General features: G+C 35.9%; 2 protein-coding genes across 4 annotated transcripts; both read left to right on the forward strand.

Annotated features, from left to right (window-relative positions):
- The first annotated feature begins 11,837 nt into the window (after nt 1-11,837).
- BNAC03G27640D lies at nt 11,838-13,236 on the forward strand. 2 transcript variants are annotated; one of them, XM_013825467.3, is made up of 3 exons: nt 11,838-12,374; nt 12,767-12,888; nt 12,993-13,236. In XM_013825467.3, exons 1-3 carry the CDS (start codon nt 12,113-12,115, stop codon nt 13,080-13,082), a joined length of 474 nt encoding a protein of 157 aa, XP_013680921.1. In that variant the 5' UTR covers nt 11,838-12,112; the 3' UTR covers nt 13,083-13,236. The 2 variants fall into 2 exon arrangements, with proteins under 2 accessions (XP_013680921.1, XP_022554961.1); XM_022699240.2 differs by having other exon boundaries at nt 11,863-12,374; nt 12,977-13,236.
- Nucleotides 13,237-17,200: 3,964 nt separating this feature from the next.
- LOC106385554 (ribosomal RNA small subunit methyltransferase G) lies at nt 17,201-19,266 on the forward strand. Of its 2 annotated transcripts, none has more exons than XM_013825466.3 (7): nt 17,201-17,589; nt 17,722-17,905; nt 17,979-18,088; nt 18,236-18,314; nt 18,402-18,469; nt 18,551-18,617; nt 19,067-19,266. In XM_013825466.3, exons 1-7 carry the CDS (start codon nt 17,347-17,349, stop codon nt 19,177-19,179), a joined length of 864 nt encoding a protein of 287 aa, XP_013680920.2. In that variant the 5' UTR covers nt 17,201-17,346; the 3' UTR covers nt 19,180-19,266. The 2 variants fall into 2 exon arrangements, with proteins under 2 accessions (XP_013680920.2, XP_022554962.2); XM_022699241.2 differs by having other exon boundaries at nt 17,572-17,651.
- The last annotated feature ends 882 nt before the right edge of the window (nt 19,267-20,148 follow it).

The raw sequence follows: 20,148 nt of genomic DNA on the forward strand, positions 1-20,148 counted from the left end.
TTTTTATGTTTTTTCTTTAAAAAATAAAACAATTAAAAATATCATCTTACAGCCACAACATATATATGTACGTTTTTCAACAACAATGCTTTTTATTAAATATTGGCCTAATAACTATCTAAATAATTCAGTTAAAAAAATATCTAAATAACTTCTATATTTTTGAAGACGAGAAAAAAAAAACGCTCTCTAGATAGAACTTTCAAACCTAGCCAAGTTCTCCTCCGCCGCCGTGCGTTCCTTGCCGGTAGGCGGAGTTTCTCTTCTTTATTATCTCGTTTTCAGTTTGCTTCTCTGCTTTCTCCGATTCTGTGGCCCGATATGTCTTAATTCTGGTGCTTCTATGCTTCTCTGGTTCTGTGAGCCGGTGGTGGTTCTTGAATTCGGTGGAGGCATCGTGATCTGGAAGGAGGGCGAGGTTTAAAGGTTGGTTGTTTGCAGAGGAGTCGCGTTTAGGAGCTTGCATGTCTGTAGATCCATGGCAAATCTGAAGTTTTCTCTTCATGCATGTGCTTTTTCAATGGTTTAACAAAGGATCATGGTGGCCTTGGGTCTAATCATCGCTTCTAGATCTGGGTACCTCTACTTCTCCATGTCTTCGCGAATCTTGCTTCTTCGCTTTTGGTCTGGTCTCGGTTTGGGGTTTCGTCTCTCGGATGTGAGTTTGCTGTGGAGCCATCTACAATCTTCTTCTCTGTTTGGGGAGATTGGTTAAGGACGATGTAGTGGTCTCGATCTTCGGTTTCTTCTCTTGCGAGGACGTGACCAGCTTTGTGCTTGTAGATGGGCTAAGCTGGGTACACGAGTGTCCGTGTGTAAGAACCTTTGATCATCTTAGACGTTTTGCCCTATTGGAGTTTTAAGGTTTACCTTGTGCCAATGTTATGTTGCGGGTGGTGATTCTTGATGTAAGCGTGGTATAAGTAGTTCGGTGTTGTTGCTCATTTCTATTACATGATCCTCTTTGCCGGTCTTGTTACTTGTTGGGATCGTGCTTTGACTTCCTCTAGATAGGATACTCCGCAGATCCTTAGTTCTTAGGTTCAACTCCAGCTACAAATTGCTTCTATGGAAGGGTTCATGTGTGTTTCGTGCTTTCAGCTTCGGTTTTGTATCCTTAGATCTTTTTGCCTATAATGCTTTAGATCCTTTGTTTGTTGTTTTTTTTTTGTAAGATCGTTCTGTTTATGTCTCCCTTGTTTGGACTTCTTATCTTCGGGATGTTCGTACTTCGAACTCGCCGGCTTCACTTCTGGAAGGATATTAATCATGTCCGGCTTCACTTCTGGAAGGATGTTAATCTTTGCCAGCTTTGGTTTGTAACTTTTGTTTCAATCTTCTAATAAATTTTCAATGTTTAAAAAAAAACTTCTATATTTTTGTTTTCATAATAACAGTGCTGCAAAATCATAAAATATTTATTAATAAAAAATTAAATCCAAAAGACCATAAACTTGAAACTAAATAAACTCCAAAGTTTGCCGGTTTTATTAAAAAACAAATTATTCGAACACTTAAAATAAAAATCAAATTCAAAAAGCTTCATAACTCGGGTTGAACAAACTATTTTGTGGTTCGACTAAACCTTCGTAGTCTTCTTCAACTTAATGTTTTGTTCACAATTTATTTGGCGAAGATGTGATGTTTGATAGATCAAAATTTTCTTCTTTGCGTTTGGAATTTTTTTCAATATAAAATTATAATTAACTAATTAAATTATACAGTTTGTGAATGAAATTATTTTTTATCTTTAATATTACTTCAATTATAAGGCCTTATTGTTTATGTTTTTAATTTTGTAATTTTTGAATTTGTTTGGCATATAAAGAAAATAGAAAGTCATATCTCTTCTATTAAAAAAAAGATATTATTGCCATAAAATATATTTTTTAAAAATAGATGTATTAATATACACAAGCATAGTAACTTATTAGACTAAAAACAAATACAATATATAAATTTTCCATGTAGTAAATATAATAATCAAATGAAAATCACATATGTAGCATATCACTTTGATAAAATTAATATATAACTACAATACAATATGAAAAATAAATAAATATATATATATATATATATATATATATATATATATTACTATAAATAAAGAAAACATCCGCGGATGCATGAGTTAAGAGCTAGTATCTATTAAAGCCAGTGAATGGTAAGTAGCGATGTCAATGCTTTTGGAATTGTGGACACAAGACTTGGACCTATGATCCTCTGTTTGTAGTGAGTCTGATCAGAGAAAAAGAAGAGAAACAAGAGGACTTGATCGAATCCAATACGCAAACGACGAACCGGACAGAGAATCTCTCGTGCTTGACCTGTTCACGATTCCACCGATATGAAGTGTAAAATCCGGATAACCGGACTGAAATAAACGATATAATAAAAGCGATATGTTAAGGAAATAAACGATTGTGAAGAGCTAATACAAGAACGATAAGAAATCGTATTCGTTAATGAACATGGAGTCGAGATATAATCTATTTCCTTAACTCTAAATATTCGCTCCGTTATTGAGACAGAACTGTACGAATACCGAGTCCCAGGATACAACCATGGCAGACAAATCACGCTTCACTCGTGATCGCCCTATCGAACTATAAACTCTACGAAACACTCTCGTATTTAAGACTTACGCTAAGGGAATTTTTGCTGTTGGTTTCGATGTGAAAAGTTGAGAAATGAATGAAGAGGAGGCGAGTATTTAAAGAAGAGAACCGGATTTGATTTTCGAAACTGTTGCACACGTTTAGCGAAAATATCTCTGAAATCTCGGGAGTGGAGAGTTGAGAAACTTTCTCCGCAAGATCTCTCTTCTGTTGACTCGTTCTGATCCATTTCGAACAGACAAACTTCGTGTCGTTTTTAGACAAACTACGTGTCGTTTATTCACGAACGTCATTCTGTTTTTTAGAAATGAAATGGCAAAAATGTAGTGCTTAACTTGGTCCAAAAAGAATATTCATATTGGACCGGAGGCCCTCCACCAAGACCCATGACCCAAGACCCAAGCACAAGACCACGCCCACGCCCACGCCGAGCCGATAGGACGGCAGCGGCGGCGCGCGCGTGGAGAGACTTCCTCTCTCGTCGAGCCGTTTAACAACTCATAACACATGAACATATATATATTGCTCATCTCCTCTCTACTTCCCCGATGTGGGATGTTCTTAAGTTTCATTCATTTAACCCAACCAGGCTTTTTCCATGTGACTCGTAGGCCCATTTGTATTCACCTGCACATGAATAGAAATGACTCTAAATATATGCAGACTAAATGCAGACTCGATAGACTCTAAAAAAAAAATTAAACTTATTCTAATCCTGACTAGACTAGACAGACTTATCGATAGTGTTTGCGAAAAATTCACTGTGTTCAAGTTGGTGGCATTTTTAAGCCTTGAACCACTCATAGTTAATATCTGTCGGGTTTACTTTACCAAAAGGTGAACATGATGTCTTGAACCAACCAGTGTTTTATGTAAACCGAGACAACATGCATAACGCAGCTTCATTTTCTCGTAGAACTTAGTTCTCTATTGTGTTCATTGTGGCCCTGAACTATTCCTGGTTTTCATGAGTGAACTTAGAGAATATAGCCTTGCATTCATTCTCCTAGAAACGGCCCTATTTCACACTCATTAGGTGATTGACCATGAAAAGTATTGAGTAATACTCCGCTTTGGAAGCTATAGAATCGTTAAAAGCTTATGCTTATCCTTCTCACATTTGTTAGCACTTTTATCATCTTAGGAGCTGGGAAGAGACTACTTTGTCTCAAGTGCTTTAGTTAGATTCAGTTTGATTTTGTTTTCCCTTTGAACCTACGTCTTGGGATCTCCAGTCATGATAGGTAGGGTTGCAGTCAAGCATCCTCATTTGTTATAGGCTTTAAACCCATTACTTTTGATGATTTAGCAACAACATCTCGTGACAAACCTTTTGTAAATGGATCCGCTAGGTTGTCAGCCGATTTGATGTAGTCTATTGTGATTACACCAGTTGAGATAAGTTGTCTAATGGTTTTATTTCGTCTTCTGATGTGATGAGATTTACCATTGTAGAGATTACTCTGAGCCCGAGCTATAGCTGATTGACTATCACAATGTATGCGTATAGCTGGCACAGGTTTCTCCCACATAGGAATATCTTCCAAAAAATTTATAAGCCATTCAGCTTCTTCTGTTGCTTTGTCTAAGGCTATGAATTCAGATTCCATGGTTGATCTGGCTAACACTGTTTGTTTGGTAGATTTCCATGATATTGCTGCTCCTCCTAGTGTAAGTACATATTCACTTGTGGATTTTGCGTTTTTAGAATCTGATATCCAGTTAGCATCACTGTATCCTTCTAAAACTGCTGATTCTTTACCATAGTGAAGCCCAAAATCTTTTGTGTAGCGCAAGTAATTAAGTACTCTTGTTAAAGCTTTCCAGTGTGTATGACCTGTATTACTTGTATATCGACTAAGTATGTTTACTGCATGCGATAGATCTGGTCTCGTACAATTAGTCAAGTACATGAGACTTCCGATCACACGTGCATACTCGTTTTGTGACACCGCTTCACCTGAATTCTTTGTCAAGTGCATTTGGGGATCTAAAGGAGTTTTTGCCGTACTTTTAGAGTAATTTTTAAATCTCTCTAATATAGTTTGAGCATAATGAGATTGGGTTACGGTAATTCCGTTTGAGTTTCTTATAACTTTAACCCCGAGAATTACATCTACCAATCTCAAGTCTTTCATCTCAAATGTCCCTTTGAGCATGTTCTTTGTTTGATTGATAATGTCTTTATTTCTTCCAATAATGAGCATATCATCTACATATAGACATAGCAAAACATACGCATTTTTGGTAGTTTTGTAGTATATGCATTTGTCACATTCATTTATCTTGAAACCATTTGACATCATTGTATTGTCAAATTTTTCGTGCCATAGTTTAGGAGCTTGCTTAAGCCCATAAAGTGACTTTACAAGTCGACATACTTTGTCTTCCTGTCCGGGAACGACAAAACCTTCAGGTTCTTTCATGTAAATTTCCTCTTCTGAATCACCATTTAGAAAAGCTGTTTTTACATCCATTTGATTGATTTCTAGGTCTCTTAAGGTTGCGATTGCTATCATCAGTCTTATTGATGTTATTCTCGTTACTGGAGAATATGTATCAAAATAGTCCAAACCTTCCTTTCGTCGGAATCCTTGAACTGCAAGCCTAGATTTGTATTTTCCACCAGGTTTTCGTGTCATTATCCATTTATTTCCTAATGCTTTGCAGCCAGGTGGTAAATCTGTTATGTACCATGTATAATTTTGCATAACAGAATCAAATTCACTTCTGACAGCTTCGTTCCAAAATGGAGCTTCAGGTGAAGCCATGGCTTCTGCCAAAGTTTTTGGAACATTTTCTACTAAAAATGCCATTAGGAAATCTTCACCAAAAGATTTTTCCTTTCGAGCTCTTTTGCTTCTTCGAGGTTCATATTTTTCTTCATTTTCTGAAATATCATTTGTAGAAATCTCGACGTTTGTCTCAGTTTCTGAGCTTTTGACATTGTCTCTTTCTTCTCGAGTTCGTTTTGAACCTTGTTTTTCCTTATATGGAAAAATATTTTCGAAGAAAGATGCATTTCTTGATTCCATGACTGTATTTTCATGAATGTCTGATATTGCATATTTATTTACCAGAAATCGATAAGCATTACTGTTATGTGCAATCCACTGTTTTAGGTCCAATAGTGACCTTTTTGGTGGCGGTACCGCAACTTTTGCCAAGCACCCCCACACTTTGAGGTATTTATACGAAGGTAAATTACTTTTCCGTAATTCATATGGAGTTTTGCCAGTTACTTTGTGTGGAATTTTGTTGAGGATATAATTAGTGGTAAGCAACGCTTCCCTCCACATGTTCTGGGATAACCCAGATTCCTACAACATTGCATTCATCATCTCTTTTAGAGTTCGATTTTTGCGTTCAGTAACTCCATTAGATTCTGGTGAGTAAGGAGTTGTAGTTTGATGGATTATTCCATGTTCTTTACAGAATGCATTGAATGGACCATCATACTTTCCTCCTCTGTCGTTTCTAACTACTTTAATAGTTGTGTTAAGCTGATTTTCGAGCTCGAGTTTAAATTCTTTAAATTTTTCTAAGGTTTCGCCTTTGCTATGTAATAAATATACATAACAATATTTTGTGCAGTCATCTATGAAGGTCACACGGTACTTTTTCCCACCTCTAGTTTGTATGTATTTTAAATCACATAAATCAGTGTGAATTAAATCTAGAGGTTTATTAGTTCTTTCAACACGAGGTGATGACGTTTTTGTGAGCTTAGCCTGTACGCATACTTCACATTTTTATTTACTTGTTTTGCATTTGGGAATTAGATTTAAATTCATTAATCTTTGTATAGATTTGTAGTTTACATGGCCTAATCTTTCATGTTATATATTAAAAGACTCAACCAAATAAGCAATTGACTCTTTCTTATTCATTGAAACTTTTGGAGCTACAACTTTCGGAAGGACTGTCATTACTTTCAACTTGACAAGTCCACCCTTAACATACCCCTTTCCCAAATACATCCCATTCTTCCTAATCACGAGCTTGTCCGCCTCAAAACTTATGGCGAATCCATTCTTGCTGAGCAAGGTTCCCGAGACCAGATTCTTCCTCATGTCAGGCACATGCTACACATTCGTCAGAGTGACCTCACGTCCAGATGTCATCTTCAAAATCACATTGCTGCGTCCTTCAATCTTGGAGACTGCAGTGTTTCTCATCCTAAGCTTCTCTTGAGTCTCGCTTTTCTGATAGGTGCTGAACATCGCCCTATCGGTGCAAATGTGGGTGGTTGCACCAGTGTCATACCACCATTCCTTGGGGTTTTTGCTTTCAACCATGTTGGCTTCAGTCACCACAACAACGAGATCCTCCTCAGTGAGATTTTCCTGAGCCTTCTCCTCTTTGATCTTTTTGCGACACTCAACAGTCTTGTGTCCCACTTTGTGGCAGTAGTGACATTTCTCCTTGAACTTCTCCACATTCGCATTGATCTCAATGCCTTTGTTCTTGAAGTTTTTTTCAGAAGCCTTCAGGGCTGCAGCAATTTTGGAAGGCTTGGCAGGAGAATTGGCGTGTGCCTTTCCTTTGCCTTTGTGCTCAGCCATGTTGACATTGTGCTCCTTAACAGTGACCTTGTCAGCAGTTCGGTTTCTGGATTCCATCTGAAGCCTCATGATGAGCTCCTCGAGCCCCATCTTCTTCTTCTTGTGCTTCAAGTAGTTCTTGAAATCCGCATAGCTTGGAGGAAGCTTTTCAATGAAGCTGAGAGTAGTGAATGTCTCACAGATGGACATTCCTTCAGCAGCGATTTCATGGCAAATGAGCTGAAACGCTTCCACCTGATCCATGATGGGTTTTGAATCCACCATTTTGAAGTCATGGAACTTTGCAACCACATACTTCTGGCAGCCAGCGTCCTCACCCTTGTACTTCTTGTCCAGTGATCTCCATAGCTCTTTCTCCGTGGGGATCTCACAGTAGACATGGTACAATGGGTCAATGAGACGACCTAAAATGTAACATTTGCAGATGAAGTCGGAATGCACCCATATGTCAACAGTTGCGAGACTGTGAACATCATCAATCCCGTAAGAAATAAGGGGCTTGTCCTCCTGGATGAACTTGTCTAGCTTCATCGTTGTTAGGAAGAACATCATCTTCTTCTGCACGTTTGAAGCCTTTGCCATCAAACTTGTCTGGCATCAGTCCTTAAGTGAACACACTAGGGATAGCCAGAGGAGTTTGAACTGCCACCGGACCACTTGCATTTGCTGAAACTGAACCCGTCTGATAAATACGAACACCGAATAGACTCCGGCGAGTGGTTTCATCAACAGCATTTCCCGCAGGGAGGATAGTGCTTGTTGTTGCTGCAGCGGTTGACGATGTGATGTTTCCAACGGTTGCCACAGTTGCATCAGTGGCTGCAACGTTGAGTGGAGTTGTTGTTACATCAGTGGTGTCAATGGGGGTGTTGTTACCGTTCATCTTTTTTCTGTAGAGAAAACATGAAGATGGATTAGTACTCCAATCAACAAATAACATATTATTTTTAAGCAAAAAATAATAGTCTAAAATCGATTTTTATTTTTGGTGTTTGAACCAAATCATATCGATATAAGTAACGTTTACAGAAGATCTAGGAAACGTTTCGCGGATAAGCATATAGCAAATCGCAAACATCGTTTATGAGATAAGTAAGAAGCGTATATCAATAAACGTTTTCGCGGTAGTGCTACAGAGCAAAACGTAAACCGTTATGAGATAAGTAAGAAACGTTTCGCGGAAGTGCTACAGAGCAAATCGCAAACATCGTTCCAAAACCCGTTAACAAATCCTTGTTAAACCGTTTCATAAGACCGTTTTTCAATCCGATCAACCGCTTTAGATAGAAAGCGATTTAGAGTTAAGAATGTAAAAGCCGGATAACCGGACTGAAATAAACGATATAATAAAAGCGATATGTTAAGGAAATAAACGATTGTGAAGAGCTAATACAAGAACGATAAAAAATTGTATTCGCTAATGAACATGGAGTCGAGATATAATCTATTTCCTTAACTCTAAATATTCGCTCCGTTAATGAGACAGAACTGTACGAATACCGAGTCCCAGGATACAACCGTGGCAGACAAATCACGCTTCACTCGTGATCGCCCTATCGAACTATAAACTCTACGAAACACTCTCGTATTTAAGACTTACGCTAAGGAAATTTTTGTTGTTGGTTTCGATGTGAAAAGTTGAGAAATGAATGAAGAGGAGGCGAGTATTTAAAGAAGAGAACCGGATTTGATTTTCGAAACTGGTGCACATGTTTAGCGAAAATATCTCTGAAATCTCAGGAGTGGAGAGTTGAGAAACTTTCTCCGCAAGATCTCTCTGACTCGTTCTGATCCATTTCGAACAGACAAACTTCGTGTCGTTTTTAGACAAACTATGTGTCGTTTATTCACGAACGTCATTCTGTTTTTTAGAAATGAAATGGCAAAAATTTAGTGCTTAACTTGGTCCAAAAAGAATATTTTTCCACCAAGACCCAAGACCAAACCCGCACCGAGCCTAGCCTAGCCTGACGGCGGCGGCGGCACGCGTGGACAGACTTCCTCCCTCCTTGAGCCGTTTAACAACTTATAACACATGAGCGCATATATATTGCTCATCTCCTCTCTACTTCCCCGATGTGGGATGTTCTTAAGTTTCATTCATTTAATCCAACAAAGCTTTTTTCATGTGACCCGTAGACCTATTTGTATTCACCTTATGCCTTTTATTAATTCAGCCATTAGGCTATAATATTAGGCCCTGAAGCACCACCAGATACCAATACTCGAGCTCGGTTCAGGATGCAATGTAAGAACGGCTAGCTTAGGTTATTGGTTTTGTGATCTTCTGGTTTAAGAGATCCTGTCCGCAACAAATAATGTGTAGAATTCATTAAATCTGATGATGAATAATAATATTTTAAAGATTTTTTTTCTTTTGAACACAATAATATTTTAAAGATACCTTAGGCAATCACTAGTTATGTCTTATGTGTCCCCGGCTGTGCCAGTAGAGGAGAACGGTGGTCCTACATCTGCTTGCCGTGCCATCTTTCCCTTCGTTTTTGTCAGATTAAAACTGTATCCAATGACATTGCGTGAAGTCGTGTAAAATTTTGAAAAGGATATGTAAAATTCCTCTAAAATACATAATGTCCGATAAATATTAATGAATATGATACATTATAAAATTAGTGGGAGTAGCTTACAAAATTTAATACTCTTTTCGTTTCATAATAGATGTTTTAAAAGATTTTGTTGTTTCATAATAAATGATGTTTCGATATTTTTATGTTTTTTTAACTTTATTGGAAACTGTGTAGCCAAGTAGATATTATAATAATTTATGTAATTGGTTGAATGATTTTCAAATTATATTTTTACAATAATTTTTTTTAAAAAAATATTTTTTTAATCTTTGTGAACTGAGGTAAAACATCAATTATTGTAAAACAGAGAAAGTATATAATACATTCCAAGCTAACAATAAAAATTTTGACAAAAAAAATCAATAAAAATAATTAACTATTTGATTAGTACAATTAACTCTTTGATGTTTGAAACCTTGTGGTTGACAATTAGGAACTGAATTAGAACGCAACCTGTTGTACCAAACTGAATTATATTGTTTCCGAATATATGTTCGAATGGTGTAGAGGTTCATCATTCAACCATTTCGGGTTTTACATCATAGAAAAAAATCTGCATGCAAATCTTACCCACTACACATTTGGTGTTGGTTGTCCGACATCTGCAACTATTTAATTTAAAATATATTTATCTGTTTTTTTTAAATACAACATTTTCATTTTTTTTACTTATAACTTTAAAAATATAAAAACTATCATTAACTATATATTTCTCTTTCTATTTTCTTCATATTATTTTAAATTTATTTAAATTATTGTGTTTTTATAATGTGTGTTTAATTATGATGTGTATTATGAAAATATTATAATATAATTTAAATATGTATAGTAGTGGAAGATATATATATATTTCATTAAATTTTAATTTTTTCATATTTTGATTTTAAAATTTCAGTACCATGATTTTAGTGCAAGATTTATTGTTGTTTATGTATTATATTTCTATATTATGTTGTTTTGATATATTTTACTGTAATTTTTATTATTTAGACATATAATTTTCTTTTGAACTATTCTTATCATTCAAAATTATAATAATTGTTTGATCTACTTGATATGCATGCAAAATCCGTTTGATATGCATATCTCCTGTATGATATGTTTGATCTGCACTTCTTCCACATGATCTGTTTGATCTGCACCGTTTGAACTGCATTTACCATTCGGAACCTATATGTTTTTATTTCTTACCCATTTATGTTCTCGGAAATGAGTCTATATATTAGTTACTTTCCCTTTTAAGAATTAGTCTAGATTCTTCTATAAACTTGATATATCTGCATTTAATAAAACTCCTTGTATAACATAAAAACTAAAATTAAATCTATAATTGCATTCTTATAAATAATTATGTATTTTATCTTGTCTGATTTATGGAATAATGTATAATCAAATAAATAGCATAATATATTTTTAAAATGCGAAAAGTTCATATTTATTTGAAAATGATACAAGAAAGATTTAGAATAATATTTACAAACATACATTGTACTACTAATTAGTGTAATAAAGATTAGCCTATACTTTTCTGTTTCAAAATAATTATTTTTAAAGATTTTTACATCTCATTTATTGAATATTTAATTTATTTAATATTTAATAAACTAACTTTAGTTAATATATGTTGTTTTGCATAAAAATAACAATAAATGTAGTTATAGATGGTCAAATATATTAAAAACATTTGATTTTCATACAGAAATTTAAAAAGGTGACGGGATGTGGTAGCTCGTTTGGTATGGACTTTGGGGGCCAATTGTCATGTTCCCGGGTTCGACGCTAGGCGGAGGGGAACTGTCCATCCTGTCACCAAATGCGGTACTGGGTGTTGGGCTTTGTCTCCAGCCCAGGTAAAGTCCTCCCAGGTGAAGTGGACCGCTGCCTAACCGGACCCAGGAGAATGACCCACGTAAGTGGGGAACCCCTGGATTATAAAAAAAAAAAAAAAAAAATTTAAAAAGGTTATTTAGAATAAAATAAAATAAAATCTGAAATCATAACTTAATAAAACAATTCCCCCTCCCCCCCCCCCCCCCCCCCCCCCCCCCCCAAAAAAAAAGGTGAAACAAAGGAAACAGTTATTTATTTTTGTTGGGCGTGATGGTCGTCGTAAACCGGAATACTCATTTGGCCTGCGGTGACAGTAATTATTTGGACTCCACCGCCAAAGACCGCACTCATTCTCTCTCGTGACAGATTCTAACTGTTATAAAGACTGTTCTTTTTCGCAATCTTCTCGTGTCTTTGCTTTAGTTATCTCTTCATTTTCCATTTCTCAAACTCAATTAGCTCTTACTTTAAATTAAAAGCTTTTTTCCTTCTCTATAGTTTAAAGAAAATGGGAAACTGTCAAGCGGTGGACACTACCAGAATCGTGATACAACACCCAAATGGTAAAGAAGAAATGCTAAGCTGTCCAGTTTCTGCTAGCTATGTGATGAAGATGAATCTTGGCCATTGTGTTGCTCTTCTCATCTCCACCACCGCTCTCTCTGCCTCTCCCGGTCATGGAGGACCTCTTCGGCTCACCAGGATTAAACTCCTCCGTCCCACAGAGACGCTTGTTCTTGGCCACGTCTACAGACTCATCACCACCAAAGGTACACTCCAAACTATATATTGTTGTATTCGATTTCATATTCAACTCTATCTCATAGTTGTAGTAGAACTTTGCTCAAGTCTTAACTCAAAAATAAAAAGACTAGGGGTTTTGTATATATATGTTACTCTCTTTTAGTCTCATGTAACCTCTGAAACTATTTATTGGTCCTTTCCAGACTTTAGATCAAACTTTATTCCTGTTAAGTCTGCTGTAATTTTTAAGCAAAAAAAAAGTATGTTGTAATTAGATTGTATCAGAACAATTGTAATGTATACGATTACTGAGTCAAGAGTCTTGTGTGAATGCATTGGTAGCCTGTCCAACATATGTTGGATGCTTTTCTGGATGGGGCCTAATCTACAATTTTGAAACTTGTTGGGTAAATTTCAGAGGTTATGAAAGGCTTAATGGCGAAGAAATGTTCCAAGTCGAAGAAAGAAGGTAAGATGTCGGAAGATAAGGTAGAGATGGTGAAAGCATTTAGCTCGAACAAGCTTGACAATGAAGATCAGGTAATATATGACTTTTTAATATTGATATTTTTAATTATAGTTTGGTGGATGACTTCTTGGTGAGAATTGGCTTTAACTTGAATGAAAGCTGTCTATGGCTGCAGATGAAAAAGCAAGAGAAAGAAAGACCACTAAGAATCTCAAGATCATGGCAGCCTTCTCTTAAAAGCAGAGCGGAAGGAGGTTCAAGCTGAAGAAAGTCTAAAACTTTGGGGAACATTCAAAAGAAGCTTTGAAACATGAGGATCCAGTTTGGAAATAGGAATGCTAGTGTCAAAAGCTGGTCCCTTGTAATGTGTGAAATTAAAGTGATAAATTTGGAAGCAATCATTCATTTATTTGACCGAAGACCCTAGTTGCAGGATAAAATAACAAATTTCGTCTGAGAAAGCGTTACAATCAAAGAACGAAAGCATCAAGCGTGCTTTGAGCTGATCATTTATCACTCCTTCTGTTTCAGAAATATATAAGTTATGAAACAATTTTTTTAGGCAGCTTTTATCATTTAATAGTAATAAAGTGTACATTTCAATTAAAAATATATTAAATTTTATAATTTTAAAATGATATATATATATATATATATATAATAGTCCAATTTTAATGTTTTATTAATATGTGTAACTCTTTAAAACATACGATTTTTTTTTTCACTGATGTTTTATTAAAGAACAAAGTCCAACCAGACTTAGTTCAACATAAAAAACAAAAGCCCAACAAAACAGGTAAACACTATATAAAACCATTTGGACCATAAGCCCAAAAGAAACCGTTGAGGAAAGATGTGACAGCTGCCCACCGCGTGTACGAACGCCTTACATCCTGAAACACGTGTCAAGGCGAGAAGTCAACCATCTTCCACCGGCGAAACAGAGGAGTCTCCGCCGTCAGCGGAGCCGAAGCCGTTGAAGAAAGATGCTCAAACAAAGCCATCTTCACGGTTACTCAAGTCCCTCACCGGACCAACGTTTCCACCAAAATCAATCGTCTTCAATCGTCCCTCAACCATCGATCTTCCTACATGCAAATCAGACATCTTTTAAAATCTGAGTAAGCCCGAAGATGAAGAAGCTCTTGACGAGGACGAAAGAGACAGACGAGGCCGAGGAAGGAGAGTCGATTGCGAAAGTTAAGAACAGAAACGTCAATCAACGAACCCGTGATAACCCCGGTGAAGAGCCGCCGTCGACACCGAAGGAGCGCGACGCGGAATCGTAAGCCAGCGAAGCGGAGCTGAGAAAGCCACCGCAACTCAGAAACAAAAGCCAGCCGTCCATCGCCGGAGGAGAAGGCGAGAACGCCAGAGTCTGAAGTCGGTCGGATGAAACCGAAGCCGGAGAACAAAAACGACGGTCTCTCCAACTCTCAAAACAAACCCTACCCTCTCTAAAAGATTTTTGATTGGTAAGAGAGGAAGAGAGTTCAAGAGAGAACTCTCTCTCTAAGAGAGGAGAGAGACCGGTGTAACTGAAATATAACATACGAATTTTTAAACTGAAGAAAAATATTTATAATTCTAAAACGTTTACAAATTGAATAGATCTATAACATGGTTTATGAGTTGAATATTTTGATCATCGCATATTTTCTTTTTTCTCTTTTTGGTCTTAACATTTTTTCTATTTTCGTTTCTATGTTGCTTGTGGGATAACTCCAGCATTACATGTTGACCATTAAATTCAGTTTCATGCTATAGACGTTACAAAAGAAAAGAGAAATCTAAACCGGTTGTAGAAAAATTTCTTGTTGTATTTGAAGAGACTTCTTTGTATTCAAAGATACACTATACATTTTTTAACTATTATGTTAAATTACTCAAAAACACTTTGTACAACAAGTGTTACTAGTGCTTAAAATCCAAAATAATAGAATGTTATAATATAAAACATAGGATTAAAGCCTTATGAAAAAACCACTCGTAGGATTATGTACTTTTGATCACCTATTTTCAATATGGATGAGCATCTGTTCCGTAACAGACCATTGAACCTATCAAATTTGGTGATTCTCCATGGTGTTGCTGATATGAAATAAGTTCAATCTTACATATCGATGTAATACCTAAAGTGTCAATCCAATTCTTAAAGATTTCGAACAATGGAAATACAGATATAAGCAATCAAATTGCAATGAATTGGATTCAAGTAACAAGCAATGATTCAAACTCAAGAACACTAAGTAACTAATCAAGCTTTTAACCAGTAAAACGAGGAGAACTCATCAATATATACATTTTCTATTCGGTGATTAAGATCCAAGTTAAGATAGGACAACAATAAAAATGATTAAAGGCTTCATCGTTATAGGCTTCACTGACTAATGTTAAGATGGCAAGCGAACAATAAACTAATGAGAAAAAGACAAAAATAGCACTAAATCAAGTTTTTATTCCCAAACTAGCGCTCAAGGTCAAAAGTCACAAAAATAACACTTAATGTTTTATCAAAAGTCACAAACTTAGGATTTAGAGTTAAAGGGTGGGGTTTAGGATTTAGGGTTTAGGGTTTAGAGTTTAAGGTTTAGGGTTTAGGGTTTAGAATTTAGGGTTTAAGGTTTAGGGTTTAGGGTTTAGAGTTTAGGGTTTAGGGTTTAGATTTTAGGGTTTAGGGTTTAGGGTTTAGAGTTTAGGGTTTAGAGTTGAGAAATGAGGTTTTGGGGATAAGATTTCAAATTTTAAAAATTAAAAAAATTAAAATTTTCAAAGGATAAACTTAGAAAGGTACTATTTTAGTCATTTTAGTTTTTGAATGCTATTTTTGTGATATAAACTTAGAAAGGTGCTATTTTGGAGATTTGCCCAAAACTAATTGGTATGTTAATGATTTGATATTCGCTAAAAATAAAACTCTCTCGAACAGTTAAAGGTTTCACCGGCTCCTAGTAGCTCCGTCGTTGGTTCATGGTGTCGGAGGCGCGTCTTCTCCCCCTCCCTTCCTCTTTGTCTTCTCCCCCTCCCTTCCTCTTTGTCTTTTCGTTCCTTTCAACTGTTCCTCTCCATCGTTGATATGATCCCATTGAGTGTCAATGGTTACATAGATATTCAGGTATTATATGTGAAAAAAGAAGAAGACAGAAAGTGAAAAATTACAATGTGCGAATTAAATATTTAAGACCCACAATAGAAAGAATTCTGCCGACGTGGACACCTAAAAGTGTCCCACTATTTATATGATTAGTTAAGATTTCAGTGGCCTTCAATCCAATTTCTTGTACGTTCCGACCTCGAACCGTCCTATGTGATAGAGTAATATCTTTTCGTCCCTCATTTTATTGTGGTTAGGGCCTCTTGGTTATGATATGGATGAGTTTCTCTTCATCGGTGTGGCTAGAGCTGTTGTGATCTTCATTCAAGTAAGCTCCATGTTAAAATAATTGAGAGACACCGACGATTATGTAGAAAGAGAGTTCAATAGTGGATCACCAAGGTCCATATATCTCAAAAGCACTCTTGAACCTGTAAATATTTTAAAAAGATTCCAAAACATAATAAATAGTAACACATATATACCATGGTTAAAAACATGTAAAATCCATGGTATATCAGATCTTCATTCAAGTAAGCTGCATGTTGAATCAATGAGGAGACACCGACGATTATGTAGAAAGATAGCTCAATGGTGGATCACCGAGGTCCGACGTCGGAGATGAGACGGTTAATCTGATTAGTCATTGCTTGATTTTCTCCATTCCATCTCACTGTTACACGTGTTGGTTTGCATGCTTATCGATTTGGCTAAATTAATCAGTTAATTGGGTTAACTACGCACATTATATTTTTGTCATTGATTTGTAATTAGGGTTGCGACATTTAACCGGAATCGAATACCCGAACCTGTTCACCTCTGTTTCGGTATTTATTATTTTGAACTGATGTATATTAGTTTAAATAACTATGGATATCAGATCAGGTTCAGTTTTTATCCGGAACCGGCCTGGTACTTGTTTAAACCGAATTCTATGTTTAAACACACACATAATTTGTATCTCTTGAGAGTCAAACCTGGGTCGGAAAGCAGCGGAGCATAGGCTGGGCCACTAGACTACTTCAATTTTATTGTAATTACCTATATTTTAAAAATAAAATAGAAAATATAATATCTTGGGTTTAAATTGTCTATCCAAACTTATCCGGAACCGACGTAATCAATCCGAATCCGAACCAAAATTCTACCAAATACTATTTGGATACAATTTCTCTATAATCTATATATCTGAAACCGAACGGTCCTATCCAGAACCGATCCGAGTACCTGAGGTCCTAGCTCTATAAATTGTAACTCATGAATAATGGATTGATTTCCCATTTTGTGTGTGTGTGTTTTGGGCTTATTTTCATGAAAAAAGAAAAGAAATGACCTTTTCAATGAATTTTCCAGTAAAATCTCCCTAGTTGGGTTTCAAATTGATACATAAGTGATCCATCCCGCAAGTTTTTGTCGGAAAACACCAAAAGAAAAAATGCATTGCTATCCTTGGAAGAGTGTAATAAGGAGACCATGCGTCTCACGTGTTCTTTCTCTGAGACATTTTACCAAACACTTTCCAGGCGCAAAATCGAACACCTTTTTTCGCACTAGATTTCACTCCAACACCCACGCCGATGTCTCCGTAAGCACGACAACATCATGTTTCAAAAGCCTCGGTTCCACCCAGCAAAACCAAATCCAACTCTACGTCCATACCCTTCTTCAATGGAACGAGGTCTTTCGCTTTCACTCTCTCTCTAATGCAAAACGAAGCTACGATTTTGCTGGAATTAACTAGTTGGGTTTTGTCTCTATTTCAATTGGGATTAAAGTTTTGTTTGTGGGCTTGAATTGGTGAAATGTGCAGAAAATGAATCTTACGGCAACTAAAGAAGCTGATGAAGTCATGGAGAGGCATATTGAAGATTCTCTTGCGATATTGCCTCCTATAAAGACTTGTTACAACTTGCAGTCCAATGAACAAATCAGTTTAATTGATGTTGGAAGTGGTGCAGGCCTTCCTGGGTTGGTTCTAGCAATTGCTTGTCCAGGTGCTCTTTAAGCTCAAACATGATTATGTTGTATTTCTAGATTAATTGAAAAAGCCAACTTCTTTGTATTCAGATTGGAGAGTTACTCTACTGGAGTCTATAAATAAGCGTTGCGTTTTCTTGGAGCACGTCGTTGCTGTCACCGGGCTTACAAATGTTAAAATCGTAAGGGGCAGAGCAGAGGTATAGTTTTATCCCTCTTTTATGTTTATGATGAGTTTCTGCAATAAGCATTATTGTCACGTTGTTATATTTGTATTATGCTTTTGTGACACAATAGCTGGTAAGGTGGATTATGAATTATATTGACCAACTTTTGTTGTAGAACAGAGTTGTGGGCACGATGTTATGTACAGAGAGAAGTTTGATGTGGCTATTGCAAGAGCTGTCGCGGAGATGAGAGTCTTAGGTACGTTTGTCACAACTTTTCAAGTAGAAAAGTAGCTGCTTATTAATTGGTCAAAGTGGTTTTGAGTTGTTTGTCATAAATTTTCAGCTGAATATTGTCTTCCTCTGGTTCGGATTGGTGGATTGTTTGTGGCTGCTAAGGGTCATGACCCTAAGGTCAGACTTCTCATTAAGTGTTTTCCTTTGTAGATTGATTTCCTTATAACCTAAATGCTTCATGGAATAATTTATAAACAGGAGGAAGTTGAAAATGCAGAAAATGCGGTTCGCATGTTGGGTGGTTCCATATTACAAATTAGTCCAGGTGTGTTTTCTTTTGGCCTCTATATGCTCACAAGTCGCAAGTTTATCCGAATACACCTAACCATCTCTCATTATAATATATCAAAGACTAAATACAGTTTTAAACTTTAGCGAAAATGCAAAAATGATACCTACACAAGAGAAAACCTTGTTATCTTGCCAACGCTGATACCATATGGTAAAAAAATAATCGAACTTGTACTCTTAATGTTAGCCTAATGATTTAGATTTAAATAGAAATTTATGTCGGGATGATATGATTTGTGATGAATTAGTAGAAACAAAGTGTTTCTTGAGACAGGAACTTGGCATTTTGATAAGATTTTGGTATTACCAGGAGAACTTTCAACAGAATTACGGATATATTATATATCTTTTAAAGATTAAAGATATTTTGTTTTTTTATATCTGCTTGTTTAGAAAGATTTTTTTTTGTGTGACAATATGTAGTGGATTCACATAGCCCATATGGACAACGAACAACTGTTATCTGTCGTAAAGATCATTCCACCCCACAAAAGTATCCACGTGAAGCAGGTACTCCTTCTAAATTACCTTTGTAAAGATGTCTCATCACTTTCTTTTTAACCTTGATTTGTAAAACAATCTGAAAAGCAATATTTATAAAACTTCCTTTGGAGTTTCAGTTATGTAGACATGGCCTCTGACTGAAAAAAACATACTCTTTTCTTAAAATAATAGTACTGATTCTTTTACATTATTTCCATATAAAATGATGCTATTTGTTCGAGAGTTCAGTCCAAATTCCCTGTTACAACAAAGGTGACCAAGCATTAGTAGAAAAACTAGTTTGTCACATGCTCATGGGACCATGACCTATTATATAACATAACATTTCTTAACTACCGAATTTGTTAGCCTATAGAACTGTAACAACTGTTATATATGTTTGTTTTGAATTTGAGGGGTTGAAACATGTTAGTGCTAAGTCCAAATCAAAAGCCAGCAAATTATTTACAATCTCTCATCTCTTTGTGACTGCTCTGCTTGTTAATGTGTATGCAACTGGAAGTAAAAAGGTATATTACCTATTATAATAAGAGAAACAATAATGTTGAAAATGGCATTTGGCAATATGACTTAGATACCTAACTTATCCGTGTCTAGTTTTATTTAATCACGTCAAAATTTGGAGAATATTAAAAGAACCCACAATGTTGAAACCAAATGAGAATAGGATATATATTGTATGACATCAGATCCCCACTATGTAGACATGTGCTTTTTTTGTTGCTTCTTTGTATTCGTTTCCTTGCTCGTAATTATATACTCTGTTGTCCAGTAAACTTTTTTTTGGCTTTTTAGTGGATAGGATTGGGTATTGAAGTTAGGTATCCGACATAAAATCCAATTTTGTTACATAACGAACTTTATTTATTGATTAAACCAATACATTATCATAAAGAACACAAGTGCTCATAAAAGAGAGCACAAAATATCGACAATGGGCATTCCTTGCTGACAAATCCGCACTGCATTTATCGATTACACAAAAATATATTCAAATAGAG

Source organism: Brassica napus, chromosome C3 (assembly GCF_020379485.1).
Source record: "Brassica napus cultivar Da-Ae chromosome C3, Da-Ae, whole genome shotgun sequence".
Taxonomy (NCBI): domain Eukaryota; kingdom Viridiplantae; phylum Streptophyta; class Magnoliopsida; order Brassicales; family Brassicaceae; genus Brassica; species Brassica napus.

What these genes read in the sequence shown, in the direction of transcription:
- LOC106385554 (XM_013825466.3), top strand. Translation starts at nt 17,347, where the DNA reads ATGCATTGCTATCCTTGGAAGAGTGTAATAAGGAGACCATGCGTCTCA. An exon ending in CGCGGAGATGAGAGTCTTAG is followed by an intron (nt 18,315 to 18,401) that starts GTACGTTTGTCA and finishes ATAAATTTTCAG; the next exon opens with CTGAATATTGTCTTCCTCTG. An exon ending in CTAAGGGTCATGACCCTAAG is followed by an intron (nt 18,470 to 18,550) that starts GTCAGACTTCTC and finishes ATTTATAAACAG; the next exon opens with GAGGAAGTTGAAAATGCAGA.
- BNAC03G27640D (XM_013825467.3), top strand. Translation starts at nt 12,113, where the DNA reads ATGGGAAACTGTCAAGCGGTGGACACTACCAGAATCGTGATACAACAC. An exon ending in CAGACTCATCACCACCAAAG is followed by an intron (nt 12,375 to 12,766) that starts GTACACTCCAAA and finishes GGTAAATTTCAG; the next exon opens with AGGTTATGAAAGGCTTAATG. An exon ending in AGCTTGACAATGAAGATCAG is followed by an intron (nt 12,889 to 12,992) that starts GTAATATATGAC and finishes CTATGGCTGCAG; the next exon opens with ATGAAAAAGCAAGAGAAAGA.